Raw genomic sequence first — 13114 nt, 5'->3', positions numbered from 1 at the left:
TTCTTTAAAAATGAGGTCAAGGCGCATAGTGGATAAAGCACCGGCCCTGGAGTCAGGAGTACCTGGGTTCAAATCCGGTCTCAGACAATAATTACCTAGCTGTGTGGCCTTGGGCAAGCCACTTAACCCCATTTGCCTTGCAAAAAAAAAAACACCTAAAAAAAAATGAGGTCAAGGCTCTCTTCCTGATCATGACTTTCAGGCATCCCAATAATTTTTAAGTTATCTTTCCTAGATATGCTTTCTAGATAAGTTGTTTTTTTCCAATGAGATATTTCATGTTTTCTTCTAATTTTTCATTCTTTTAATGTTGAAGTATTGTCTTCATTTCTCACAAAGTCATCAGCTTCCTTGAGATCCATTCTACATCTGAAGGATTTGTTTTCCTCTGAGAGCTTTCATATCTCCTTTTCCATCTGGCCAATTCTGTTTTTTAAAAGCCTTCTTGACCCAAGCTGGTTTTTAACATGTTGTTTTCTTCAGCATTTTTTTTTTTTATCACTTTGATTAAGCTGCTGGCTTCGTTTTCGTATTTTTCCTGCATCCCTATTTCTTTTCCCCATTTTTCTTCTATCTCCCCCTACTTGATTTTCAAAATCTTTTTTTGAACTCTGTCACAGCCTGAGTCCAACTTTTATTTCTTAAGAGTCTTTAGATACAGAAGCTTGGACTTTCCCATCTTCTGTGGTTTGGTCTTCCATGGACAGGTTCCTTTTCTTTCTGTTTATTCATTTCCCCAGTCTATGCATGGTTTTGGGGTGCTTTCTGAGCTTTATTTAGTTGTTTGGTTTTTTTTTTTGCAAAGCAATGGGGTTAAGTGGCTTGCCCAAGGCCACACAGCTAAGTTATTATTAAATGTCTGAGGCCAGATTTGAACTCAGGTACTCCTGACTACAGGGCCAGTGCTATATCCACAGTGCCACCTAGCCACCCCTGCTTCCTGAGCTTTTGAGTATTATTGGAATACCCTCCCTCCCCTCCCCAAGGACCTTAGTGTGAGGCTCTGAGTGCTCTCCTGGTCTGTGAATGACCACATGTTGAACACTCAGGATCCAACTGCCTGGAAACTCCTGCTGGGTGACTCCATGGGCCTGCTTCCATTTTCTGGGATCTGGGCAGTGCTGAGTGCCCTGGCAGCACTGAAGGCCTGGGCTTCGCGCTTACTCTGGCAGAAGTCTCCCTGCTGATCTTCCAAGTTGTGCTTGGTGTTCCTTGGGGTGCAAGTCAGGAAACTGCTTCTGCTGCCTGGAGCTGGCACTTCAAGGCACCCTGGGGCTCTTCCCTGAAGGCTGAAGTTCCTTGCTATGGGGAGGTGCACCCCTCCAACCCCATGGAACAGAGTTTTCCCCACTACTTTTCCAGATTACCTTGGGTTGGAGAATTCCCTCATTGGATCTTTCTGTGTGTTCTGTCTCTAGAAAACTTAAGAGTCATAATTTCAAGGTTTTTTAAATGGTCTGGAGACAGTACTTAAGAGAGGCTCTTTTCTTGCCACCATCTTGGCTCTACCCAGGAGGACCATTTCTTGACAATAAAGTTTACTGAGAGCAAGAGATCTGTAGGAGTTCATATACTTTGGGCTGTAGAAGCTATCTGCTGAGAGCATAGGATATAATTGGGGAGCTTCGGGCCTGAAGAAAGATAAGAATTGGAATAGCTGCTGAGCAAAGTATGGCAGAAAGGATTAAAAGTAGGGTCTTAATTGAGAGAACAGGGTATAAGTAGTAGATGTACTCAACAAGGAAGGTTCTTTTGGAAGGTCAGTGAAACATGGGCTTTTAAAGTGGGGTATCACTGAAAAAATTGAAAGAATTCAACTGAACAGTAAACATTAAGTGTTTCCTACATGGTTAGAGAAATAAATAAGGCTAGAATCAAAGGAAGGAATAAAGCAAAGGTCATCCTTAGGTGAGGAACAGATTTAGCTTAAGCAGGGGAATTAAAAAGAGATAGAACAGAAAATTGTAGTAAGGGAAGAGAATTTCAGAATCTCAGAGAAGATCAATTGAGTAAGGTTTTAAGTCAGAATGGGCTAGGAGGGTCAGACATGACCCCTGAAGTCTGAAAGGATAATAGAACAAGGAGTTAAAAATATGAACTAGATATCAAAGCTATGGTGGTGAGCTTGCATCTCATTTGAAAGTGTTTATGAAATTATATCCCTGTGTTCTTAATTAAGAGCTTAGCAGACATGAAAAGTGGCCAGAAGCTTTGTATATGGACAGAAAAATGGGTTTGGAAAACAAGAATCCAAGCCTTACTTTTTATTTGTCATTCAGATGTGTGACCCTGAGCAAGATGTATTTCAGTTTCCTCTTATACATGATAATACATGATATTAAATTGTTAAATGATACATGTTAAATATGTGTTCTCCCCACTTTAAAGGATTATGAATGTTATAGGACATTGACAAGTTAGTTTAACCCTTGGAGATAACTAATTTCAACCTACTCATTTTTACAGAGGTCCAGAGAAATCAAGTAACTTGCCCAAAGTCATGTGGCTAAGTAGCAAAGCTGGGAATCTGATCCAGTTGCTAAGCCTCAAAAGTCCAGTACCCTAATTCACAAATATTACATTCTAAAAGTTATAACATTTTTACAAATGGTTTAAAATGGTTTCACAGAGTTTGACCAGTTATAACTGTTAGTATCTTACTTAATGGCAATTAAAAAAACTACAGGAAACAATCACTGACTTTAAGAAAGGCAGCATGATGCAGTGGAAATAAAAATAGCAATGTAATACAATTTTTAAAAAATTGTGTCTCAGGACCACCAGTCAGTAGCTGTATACCATGGTCAGTTTAATTTTCCTGAGCCTTAGTTTCCTGATGTAAAAATTTATTAGTTATCATTGTACTAATTGTTAATTACCATTGTGGTTGTAAGGAGTGTTTTATGAACTAACTGTAAAGTACTAGAAGATTTCAGCTATTTTTATTTGTTTCAGATGTTTCAAATATTTTTTTCTTTCTATGGCCAAAGAAAGCTCTTACAAGTAATTCTGCATAATACAAAATCTCTTATAGAATGAAAACTTTTTTAATGTCCACAAGAAAAGACATCACGCTCAATGCAATGTTCAAAAGGTAAAATTTCACTTAAAACAAATCAGTCTCCTGGGATTTGTAGACTGGTACGTATGATAGTTGAATGGTACTCTTTATGTATTTATTAAATGTTAAGTGTCTGACACCGGATTTGAACCCAGGTACTCCTGACTCCAAGGCCGGTGCTTTATCCACTACACCACCTAGCCGCCCCTAAATGCTAAGATATGTCTTTAACTTTACCTTTGGTAAAAAGCTGTGTCTGCTCTGGATTATCCTATTTAATCCACAGCTCACAGGGGCCTTAATCAAACTTGTAGCAGAATAGTATTAGGGCTCTAACTTAAAGAGAGTGACATTATCATAGCTTAGATTTTACTTGCCAGATCCTGCTGCTAGAAGAAAACAAACTTACTTGTCTGGACTAGTACTGAGAAGACAATGGAGAAAAAAAGAATAGGCTTGAATATTGACTTAATGGCATTTAAATACTTGTTCAAATAAAATTTTATAATAAAACTATAAAACTTAATATAAAGTCTAGCTTTATTTAAAAAAAATTTACAAGTCTGTCTTAACCTAAACTGTATGTGTGTACACACACACACACACACACACACACACACACAGACAGACACATCTGAATTATTCATATCTTTCATTAGATGTGGCTTATTGCTTCAATTCCTCTCAGAAAAATACAAGTAAAAATGAATTTTCTTACACAAAATAAATCTCCCAATTACATGACACTGTGACTTGACTTTATTGCACAGAGCTACCCTGAGTGGCAGCACTTAGATTGAGTTGTGCTGGATGTGGTGGTCATTTGTTTTACTTGGCATAGATTCTGGTTCCACTTTAATTTCCAATCTTCACAAACTAGCAAATAAGTGCAGGTTAACCATATGGCCAGAAAAGTCCACTGAAAGCATCTTGTAAGGCTCGATGGCAGGCAAGAGAAGAAGTATAGCCTCCAGCAAGATCCTGTGGTGAAGCAGCTCGGACATGATTTAGATACCTAAAAGAAAAAAAAATGATTAGAGAAAAAAAGTACAAAGCAACAGGTAAAGACTTTTTTTAAGGCAACTAATTAGTTACTTTAATTAGTTTAGTTTATTTTAATTAAGATAAATACTGAGTTACTGAATCTTCATCATGTTTTAATTTTAAGTAATTAAATGTGAAAATGGACAGTACGTGCAACTCTGTTTTAACTGGTAAAACTGGGTGAGGAAACTCCCTTTATCTCTGTAAGTCAGCACACCTGCAATTTAGTCAAGTTACCTATAATACTAAGAAGATAAGTGACTTCTCTAAGGTCACAGAACCAGTATGTGCCAGAGGCAATACTTGATCCCAAGATTTTCTGATTTCTTGACCATATTTATGATAATACAACTAAAAAATAATTCAATTTATCAAGTGTCTACTAGGAGTTTAGTTGGTGTTGAATTAATCATGATAACCATTTAACTGTACAACTTTGAGGTTTCCAAAAGGTGTTGCCATAAAGATCCTGACTAATTAAGAATAAGCAGTGATATTTCTTCCCTGCTCCCTGCCAACCCTTATCATGACTTTGAACAGAAATATATGGTATCAAAAAAGAAATATATATTAATATAGCTTAAATATAAACATCAACAATATTTACTTTTAAAAATGCATGAGAAGCCCTAGCCCAAATATCTCAGGCTTAGCTTAAGCTAGAATTGATGTTGTTAATTATATATAAGGAATATTCTTCTATAAAGAACTCAAAGGATAGAACAGATATTATTTTTTCCATTCAGAAATGCTAAATCCTTTAGTCATGCCATATGTCTTTCTTGACACAAGGTAGAATAAAAAAGATGTTCTCATTAAAAGAGTTGATCTAGTCATTAAGCATCACTACTGAAGATAATAACATTTTCCAACTCCATTGTTAGTCCTTTAGTAATTGATTTTATTCTCTCTGACCAAAGCAAACATTTTAAAAACTAGGAATATGATAGGTATGGTAGTTTTGGGTAATATTTTCCCTATCTAGTAGAAGACTCATTTTCCTGACTTAAAAATCTGGCCTCAGACATTTCCTACCCGTGTGACTTTAGGCAAAGTCACATCATCCTGTTTGCCTCAGTTTTCTTATTTGTAAAATAAGCTAGAAAAAAGAATAGCAAACCACTCTAGTATCTTTGCCAAACATACAAATTAACAAACAAAACAGAATCCCCAACAACAAAATAAATGGGGTCACAAATAAAATTCTCTGCTTCAGGTAACTCACCATCAGATTAAATGTAAAACATCTTCTAAAGTCCACAAAAACCCTAGGTTCTATGAGACTTTTAGAGGGATTCCCTCTAAAAATAACTACTTTTTAAAATTCTATCTGCTAAATACCTCCTAACCGCCACAACAAAGTTTACTGTGATTAAAGGTATTACTAAGGAGTCTGATGCATGACAAATGACGTAAATGTTTCCAGGCTCAGAAGTTTAAAAACTCACCTATGGAGCAGGATAGGCCAACTATTTATCTCACATGGGTTACCAAATCAATAGTAACAAAATAAAGCTTTATCAAATCTGAAACAATGTTAACAATTTACATTCTTTAATATGTTCCAGAATTTTGGGGTTGTAATCACCTTCATTTTCTTTACCCTAGCCCTTCAATAAGAAATGCATTATCTCAACTTCAATAATTGTGAAGTCATGGACAGACTTAAGTACTCTAGTAGTATGCTTATTAACCTTTAAAAGCCAACTATCACAAATGGGAACTGGTTTCACAGTTATAATGCAAACCACTGAGCTTGAAACTCACTATTTTGATTCATCACATCTTGGTCTAACTTACTTCTGAGAAAGTTGAGTCATTCTACCTCGGACTTGGCAATTCAAGCATAAACTTGCACTGTGCACATGACTTTTTATGTTATCCTGAGAAACCTAAAACAGCTGTACTGCTGGCAGTAAAATATTCAAAACAGTTGCATCTTTTAATTTATAACTATGCACAGTTTCTATAAAGAGTATTTAAAACATTTCAACTTTTACAGGTAAAATGTAATCAAGTCATACTCATTTATGCCATCAATGTGAAAAAAGTTTCTTTTAAATTAATTATAGTTTGAATACAATATTCCTCATTTAATAGCTGTCAGGGAAATGGACAATATCCTTTTTTTTTTTTAGGTTTTTGCAAGGCAAATGGTAAGTGTCTGAGGTCAGATTTGAACTCAGGTACTCCTGACTCCAGGCTTGGTGTTCTATCCACTGTGCAACCGAGCTGCCCCTGACAATATCTATTTCTATGTATGAATTAGTCCTAAGACATTTGATTTTTACTACCAAACTTAAGTAGTCTTAGAATACTTTTTGCAAATCAAAGAATATTAACTTCCTTTTTTTGTATTCACTTACAATGAAACATGTGAAAACAGAATAAAAGAATGTTTTACAGTTATAGACTCTTCATCAGCACAGAGTGATTTCTTTTGAAGCTTTCAACCTATTTTCACCATAGCAACTTACTTTAATTCCAATTTAAAACAGTTCATAGTAGGCATTTAGCTGTGGTCTTTTTAAAGGAGCTGACCCTTTTTTTGTCTGTTTTCTTTCACACAATGACTTACATGGAAATATGTTTTGCATGACTACACATGTATAACTATATCAAACTGCTTGACTTCTCAATGGGGGGGAAGACAGGAGGGAAAGAATTTGAAATTCAAAATTTAAAGAAATTGTTAAAATTGTTTTTAAATGTATTTGTGAAAAATAAGATATTTTAATAATATTTTTAAAAAACAAAGTAGCTAACTTTAATGTTCTTAAACTTTTTAATTATTGTGGTATACCAAAGCATTTTAAAGGATCAGCCACAATGAAACCACACAATGAGAATTTAGTGTTTTTGCCTACTTTTCCACATTAATTCACATGTGTTGTTTTAATTCTTTGATGACTTTTACACAAATACATCTCTGAACTGAATTCCTAGGGTTTCTGGCAAGGGTCAATATCATTTCATGTACACCTTTACAAAGGCACCAGGAAGAAGCCTTTGCCAAGCAGTTCTAAAATCAAGCTCAGCTGAGTTTTGGAATCTGTAGATAATTGCTCTGACTGGTTAGCAAATTTTAACATCCACTGTCTGTTTTTCATGGCTTTATTTTGGGTACCTATAAATTTTATTAGCACAATCCAGGAAAAAGAAGTTTGCTTATTTTGGTGTATAATTTTCACATCTAATTTTTGCTAAAAGTAAAAGCAGCCAAAATAAAAAGATATACTTTATTATTTCTGTACATGGCAAAATGAACCAGGTGTTCTCAAAAACTTTATTTCAGATACTCCAGATTTAGAGTGCATTGTTATCCTGAGTTATGCTCAAAGGAAATATTTTTTTCCTTTAACTTCTGCCCCCCAAAAATTATTTTTCAATTAACTGCATTTTTGTCATTGGGGTATAGAGAGGAGGCAGAGGATCTTCCTTGAACTGAGATTCTTACATTGCCATTTCTTATTAAAATTAACAGTCTTTCCTCCCAAGTGAGGCAGTATAATTTACACTTAAATACGTAACTTTATTTTGTAACAAAAGCTTTTTTTCTAATATTTACTTTACTATAAAGGATTAAATAATAAAAATTAGGGAAACATGAAAAAAATTACCTGTTATGTCTACGGATAGAAGTTTGTAACCAAATAAGAGATAATAGAGAAGATCATGGGAAGTAAAATGGAGAATTTTTAATTTCACAAAATTAAAAAGCTTTTTTATACAAACAAAACCAATGCAGCCAAAATTAGAAAAGCAGAGAACTGGAAAAAAAAATTATAGTAAGTTTCTCTGATAAAGGTTTCATTTCCCAAATATATCTGAAAAACTGAGCCAAATTTTTTTTAAAAATGCATTCCCCAATTGATAAGTGATCAAAAGATATGAAGAGGCAGTTTTTAGAAGAAATCAAATCTAACAAGAATTATAAAAAATATGCTCTAAATCATTAAGTAAAGAAATGCTAATTAAAACAACTCTGAGATGCCACCTCACACTCATCAGAATGGCTAACATGAGGAAAGGAAAATGGCAAATGCTAGAGGGGATATAAAAAAATAGATATACTAAAGCACTGTTTGTGGAGCAATGAACCAGTCCATTCTGGAGAACAATCTAGAACTATGCCTAAAGGGTTATGAAACTGTATACCCTTTGACCCAGCAACACTGCTACTTGGTCTATATGCTAAGGAGAGCAAAGGAAAAAAGAAAAGGATATATATCTAATAGTTCTTTTGTGGTGGTAAAGAACTGAAAACTGAGAGTATGCCCATCAATTTAGCAATTGCTGAACAAGTTGTGGTATTATGTGATGGAATACTATTTTGCTGTAAGAAATAATAAAATTGATATAAAATGAAATGAGCAGAATTAGAACAACAGTCTACAGTAACAGTAATATTGTAAAGACAACCAACTGTGAAAAACATAACTATTCTAAAAAAAATACAATGATCTAAGACAATTCCAAAGGAATCAGGACAAAAATTGCTATCCACCTCCAGACAGGGAACTAAAGGACTGGAATGCAGACTGAAACGTTTGTCCTCTATTTTTCTTGCTTCATTAGATTCATGGCTAACATGGAAATGCTTTGCACAGGTAAGCATCTGAATCATGGGTATTAGATTTCTTGCCTTCTCAATGGGGGAGGAGGTAATGGGAAGGAGAAAATTTGGAAATAAAAATAAAAATGCACATACATACAGTGGGGCTGAAGCTCTGAACTTAGAAATGGTCAAGAATACTCTCTGCTGGAAAAAAGTTGTTCCTCAAGAACAAGAAAATACTCTATTTTCTTTTTTATTCTTGAACAATGATCACCATTTCTAGATAACAAGGAAATCTTACAATATAACTTCAGATATAACATGCTGGATCCCCTTACCAATAGCCTAGCTAAACATTAAACAAGAAATAATGGGGCAGCTATGTGGTGCAGTGAATAGAACACTGACCCTGGAGTCAAGAAGACCTGAATTCAAATTGGACCTCAGACACTTGACTCTAGCTGTGTGACCTTAGGCAAGTCATTTAACTGCCTCACCTCCAGGGTCATCTCCAGTCATCCTGATTCATATCTGGCCACTGGAACCAGATTGGCTGTGGAGGAGAAAGTGAGGCTGGTGACTTAGCACAGCACCCCCTCACTCAAATTCAATTCATGTGCTTGTCATGGCATCATCTCCCTTGCTGTGGTCTTCAAAAACAAAGGGCAAGCATTATTATTGTTTATATCAAATTTTAAAATAGCATCTTTTACCAAAACAAAAAGTTCAAGAGATAATTAAAATTAAACTCTAGAGTCTAGGACTTTCTTTTTATGAGGTGGGCATTTTGGAAGACTTCATTTACAACTCTATTTCATTAAAGAGGTGAGTATCTTTAAAATAAAAGGTTTTAATTAGTCAGATCTGCTTTCTCAGTCTCATACACTATGCCATGCCCAACTGAAAAGACAGGAAAAACAAAATCCATTTCAAACATGCAAGACAGATTTTCTACAATGGAAATACCCCCCCCCCCAATATTGGCCTTATTCTGTATTCTTAGTCCTTCACCTCTATATCCATATATTGTATTTATTTATTCATTAGATTTTTGGTTGGTCAGTATGTTAATAAGAATTCATAACAATAGTATTCCATCACATGACCATACCGTAATTGGTTTATTTTCCCATTTACAGGCACCCCTCAGATTCCTATTCTATGCCACCTCAAAAAAATCCTTAGAATTGATTTTGCTTAGGGGTAATCTTTCCATAATTTACCCTCCCTATTCTTCTACTTCCCTTTCCCTACTAATTTCACTATGTGAATATATTCTTTCTTCTTTCAACCAGTTTAGATAAGAGGGAGATTCAAATGTAAACTACTCCTCTATACCCTTCCCTCATTTCTGTAACTGTTCATTTGTGCACCCTGAGTGTGTGAAATAAGTTTTTCTAACCTTCCTTTCCCTCTCCAGTCTACAAGGTTTTCTTTTCTTTTCTTCCTTCTTTTCCTAATTGTTGGCTCTTTTCTCCATGATTTTCTTGCATCACTCTCATTTCTCTACCCATTTTTTTTCCTTTTGAGCTCTTTCATGGCCTGAGACCAATTCATTCTTCTTGGATGTAGTGGTTTTGACTTTGTTGTCTTCTTCTGAGTTTGTGTTTTGATCTTTCTTGCCACCACAGTAACTTTCTATTGTCATTTTTTTTTTTTTTTGTGGTTGTTGAAAAGTGGAGCTCTGCTTCAGGGATGGAGGATGCACTGTCCCAAACTTCAGGGTTTTGTACAGAATTTTTCAGTGATACTTCTAGAACTTTCAGTTCTTCCTGTGTAGTATGATCTAAGGAGAGGCGTAATACTACAGTGATCACAAGCACTCTTTTCTGCCCTGGAACTGTGATCAAAGTCCTGGGTCCTCTTCTGTTGCAAACTTTAGTGCACTAGTGCTCCTTCTTCCCTCTAGGATTGCCACTTAGGACTATGATCCAGATCCAAATATGACCAATGCAACATAGTCCTGCCTGCAGTGTCAGCAAAATGACACTGTAATCTCCATCTGACCAGTTATCTGACCTCCTTATCTCTGTGGGCTGAGAGCTCTGGAAACATCTGCTGCCATTGCTGATTCAGTCATTTCCAAGGTATGCTCCTGGTTTGCTAGGGTCTGGTTTCCACCAGCTTAACCTGCTCTACATTATGCTCTATTCTCACCCTGGCATGACTGACTTTTCCTATAGACCTTGTGAGATATCTTTAGCTAGAAAATTGTTTCACCTCGTACTTTTGTGCATTCTGTTAGTCCAGAATTTATTTTGAGGCATTATTTAAAGTTATTTTCTGAGGAATTTAGGAGGGCTCAGGTGAGTCCTAAATTATTTCTTTATTACTGTTCACTCATGTTTACCTTTTTTCTGTTTCTTTTTACATCCGGGGCAAGGTTTTGTATGTCTTGTGCAAATCTGTCAATTCCTTTTCTTGTTTCTTTTCAAATTTTTTCCTCAAGCATTTATAAAAAACATTTTGGACTAAAAAAACCTCATTTTTCCCCCCAGAAATTTTAGTTGAGTTTCCTCAAGCTGTTTTTCCCCAAGATATTGCTTGTAAAATTTTAGAAGTCACTATTATCCACTATTATCAATAGTTCATAGTTCATTATGACAGAATTCTTTTTTTGTTTATCCATTCTTCCAGCCTGACTTTGAACTTGATGTTAGACTGGGTTCTACCATGTTTCTGGAAGGAAGGTCTGGCCTGATCATATTGCACTTTTCTTGGAGGTACTGAGTACTGTGTTATTTAAGAATCAGAGAGAAAACTGAAAGCTTTCAGAACTCCCAAAGGGGCCTGATCCACAGCAAACTTATTTCTTCTCCCCTCATATGGGCTCTGCAAGTTTTTGACCCAAGCTTTAGTCTTTACAAGTACAAACTGTTGCTGGATGTCAAAAGCCACCTAGCAAACTGTGTTTGCAAGCTTCTGAACTTTCTCCTTTCTTACCTTCTCTTTATAGTAGTACACTACCAACTTGAGCAGGTCCCCTACCTTGGAGCTAAGAACAAGAAATAAGTAGTTAGCTACAAAATCACCAGTTTGAACCTGTTTCCACTGGAGTACTCTTGTATGGGTCTGAAGTTGGTCTATGGGTTTAGGACCTCCCACTGCCTCAATGTGAGATACAGACCTTCCTGTCTTTCTCCCTGTGCATGCTAAGCTGAATAATCAGGATATAGTCTGGTGAATTTTCTAGATCTATTTGGAGGAGTTTGTGGACAGGAGCTTACCACATTGCATCCTATCACTCTGCCTAAACAGGTCAATTTCAAACTGCCCAACTAACTATTCCCCAATATAAAATCTAAGTGCTATTAAGAGAGAGATGTAAGTTGAACTAAAATAATTAAGTAAAAGGGTTAAAAGGATCAGAAAATTTAGAGTTGGAAAGGACTCTTTCAGCTATTTTGTTCAACCCACAGCCAAAAAGAATTTGCACTAATTGCTGAAATGGTCTACCAGCCTGTGTTTTGAATACCCTCAATGAGAAACTGCTTTTCCAAATGCTATCTAATCTACTTTTGGACAGCTCTATTTAATGTAAAGTTTTCCCTAATATCAAAATATAGCTTATCTTTTTTAAACTTTTACTGTTTGTCCTTTAGTTCTCTGGGGCCAAAGAGAGTGAATTCCACAGGAAAGCCAGGCCAAAGCAGTGTGATTATTTTTAAATAACATGGGCATTTCTGAACTCGTTAAAAATACAAAAAATTTATCAAATGATGAATGAATTAAACTTTATACTGTTCTTTAACTAAAATACTAAAAAAAGCTACACAATAAAGCTTAATATGAATTTATACTAATAGGCACATAGTTAAAACAAGTGTTGACAAAGAAAATTTGAAGATAATCAAGATTAAAGAAGCTAATCAGAAAAAAAAAAAAAGCTGGGACAGAGCCAAGATGGGGATAGAAGAGCCTCTCTTAGGTGCTCTCTCTGCATATAATATTGCAAAACTTATAAAATAAGAACTCTAACTAAATTTTCAAGAGAAAGAACTGACAGGGGGATCTAGTGAGGCAGTTCTCCAGCCCAAGGTAACTTGGAAAACAGTGGAAAGGCTCTGCTCCATGGGGTTAGAGGGGCAGCCCACTAGAGTGAAGAAACTTCAGCCTCCCGGATGCAGCCCCAGGGCACTGGGAGCCATGGCTCACAGCAGTGGGGGCAGTTTCCTGACCTACACTCCAGAAAGCACTGGGCACAACTTGGAAGATCAGTGGGGGGGTGGGGGTTCTCTGCCAGAGTGACTGCATGAAGCCCAGCCCTCAGGGTGCTTGGCTAAGAGCATGGCTGGGACACCCCAGATCCAGGAAAAGGAAGCAGGCCAAGCCAGTAAGCAGGAGCCCCCAGGCAACTGAGCTTTGAGTGCTCAGCCTAGGTAGGGGAGTGGAGAGAGACTTCTGAGATTTGTCCTCTGTACCTGGAACAGGACTCTGGGGCTCTGACCACA

General features: G+C 36.2%; 1 protein-coding gene across 1 annotated transcript in view; it reads right to left on the bottom strand.

Moving 5' to 3' along the window:
• Positions 1 to 3797: 3797 nt before the first annotated feature.
• Positions 3798 to 13114, bottom strand: part of MNAT1 (MNAT1 component of CDK activating kinase) — a 303321-nt gene continuing 294004 nt past the window's right edge. Inside the window, exon 8 of the mRNA XM_074235952.1 lies at positions 3798 to 4076. Coding sequence (XP_074092053.1) covers positions 3956 to 4076 — 121 coding nt within the window. The 3' untranslated portion in view covers positions 3798 to 3955. The remainder of the gene's footprint in view (positions 4077 to 13114) is intronic.

This window comes from Macrotis lagotis, chromosome 4, assembly GCF_037893015.1.
Source record: "Macrotis lagotis isolate mMagLag1 chromosome 4, bilby.v1.9.chrom.fasta, whole genome shotgun sequence".
Classification (NCBI taxonomy): domain Eukaryota; kingdom Metazoa; phylum Chordata; class Mammalia; order Peramelemorphia; family Peramelidae; genus Macrotis; species Macrotis lagotis.
Note: the sequence above shows the minus strand (reverse complement) of the source record. Positions and strands in the feature narration are given on the sequence as shown.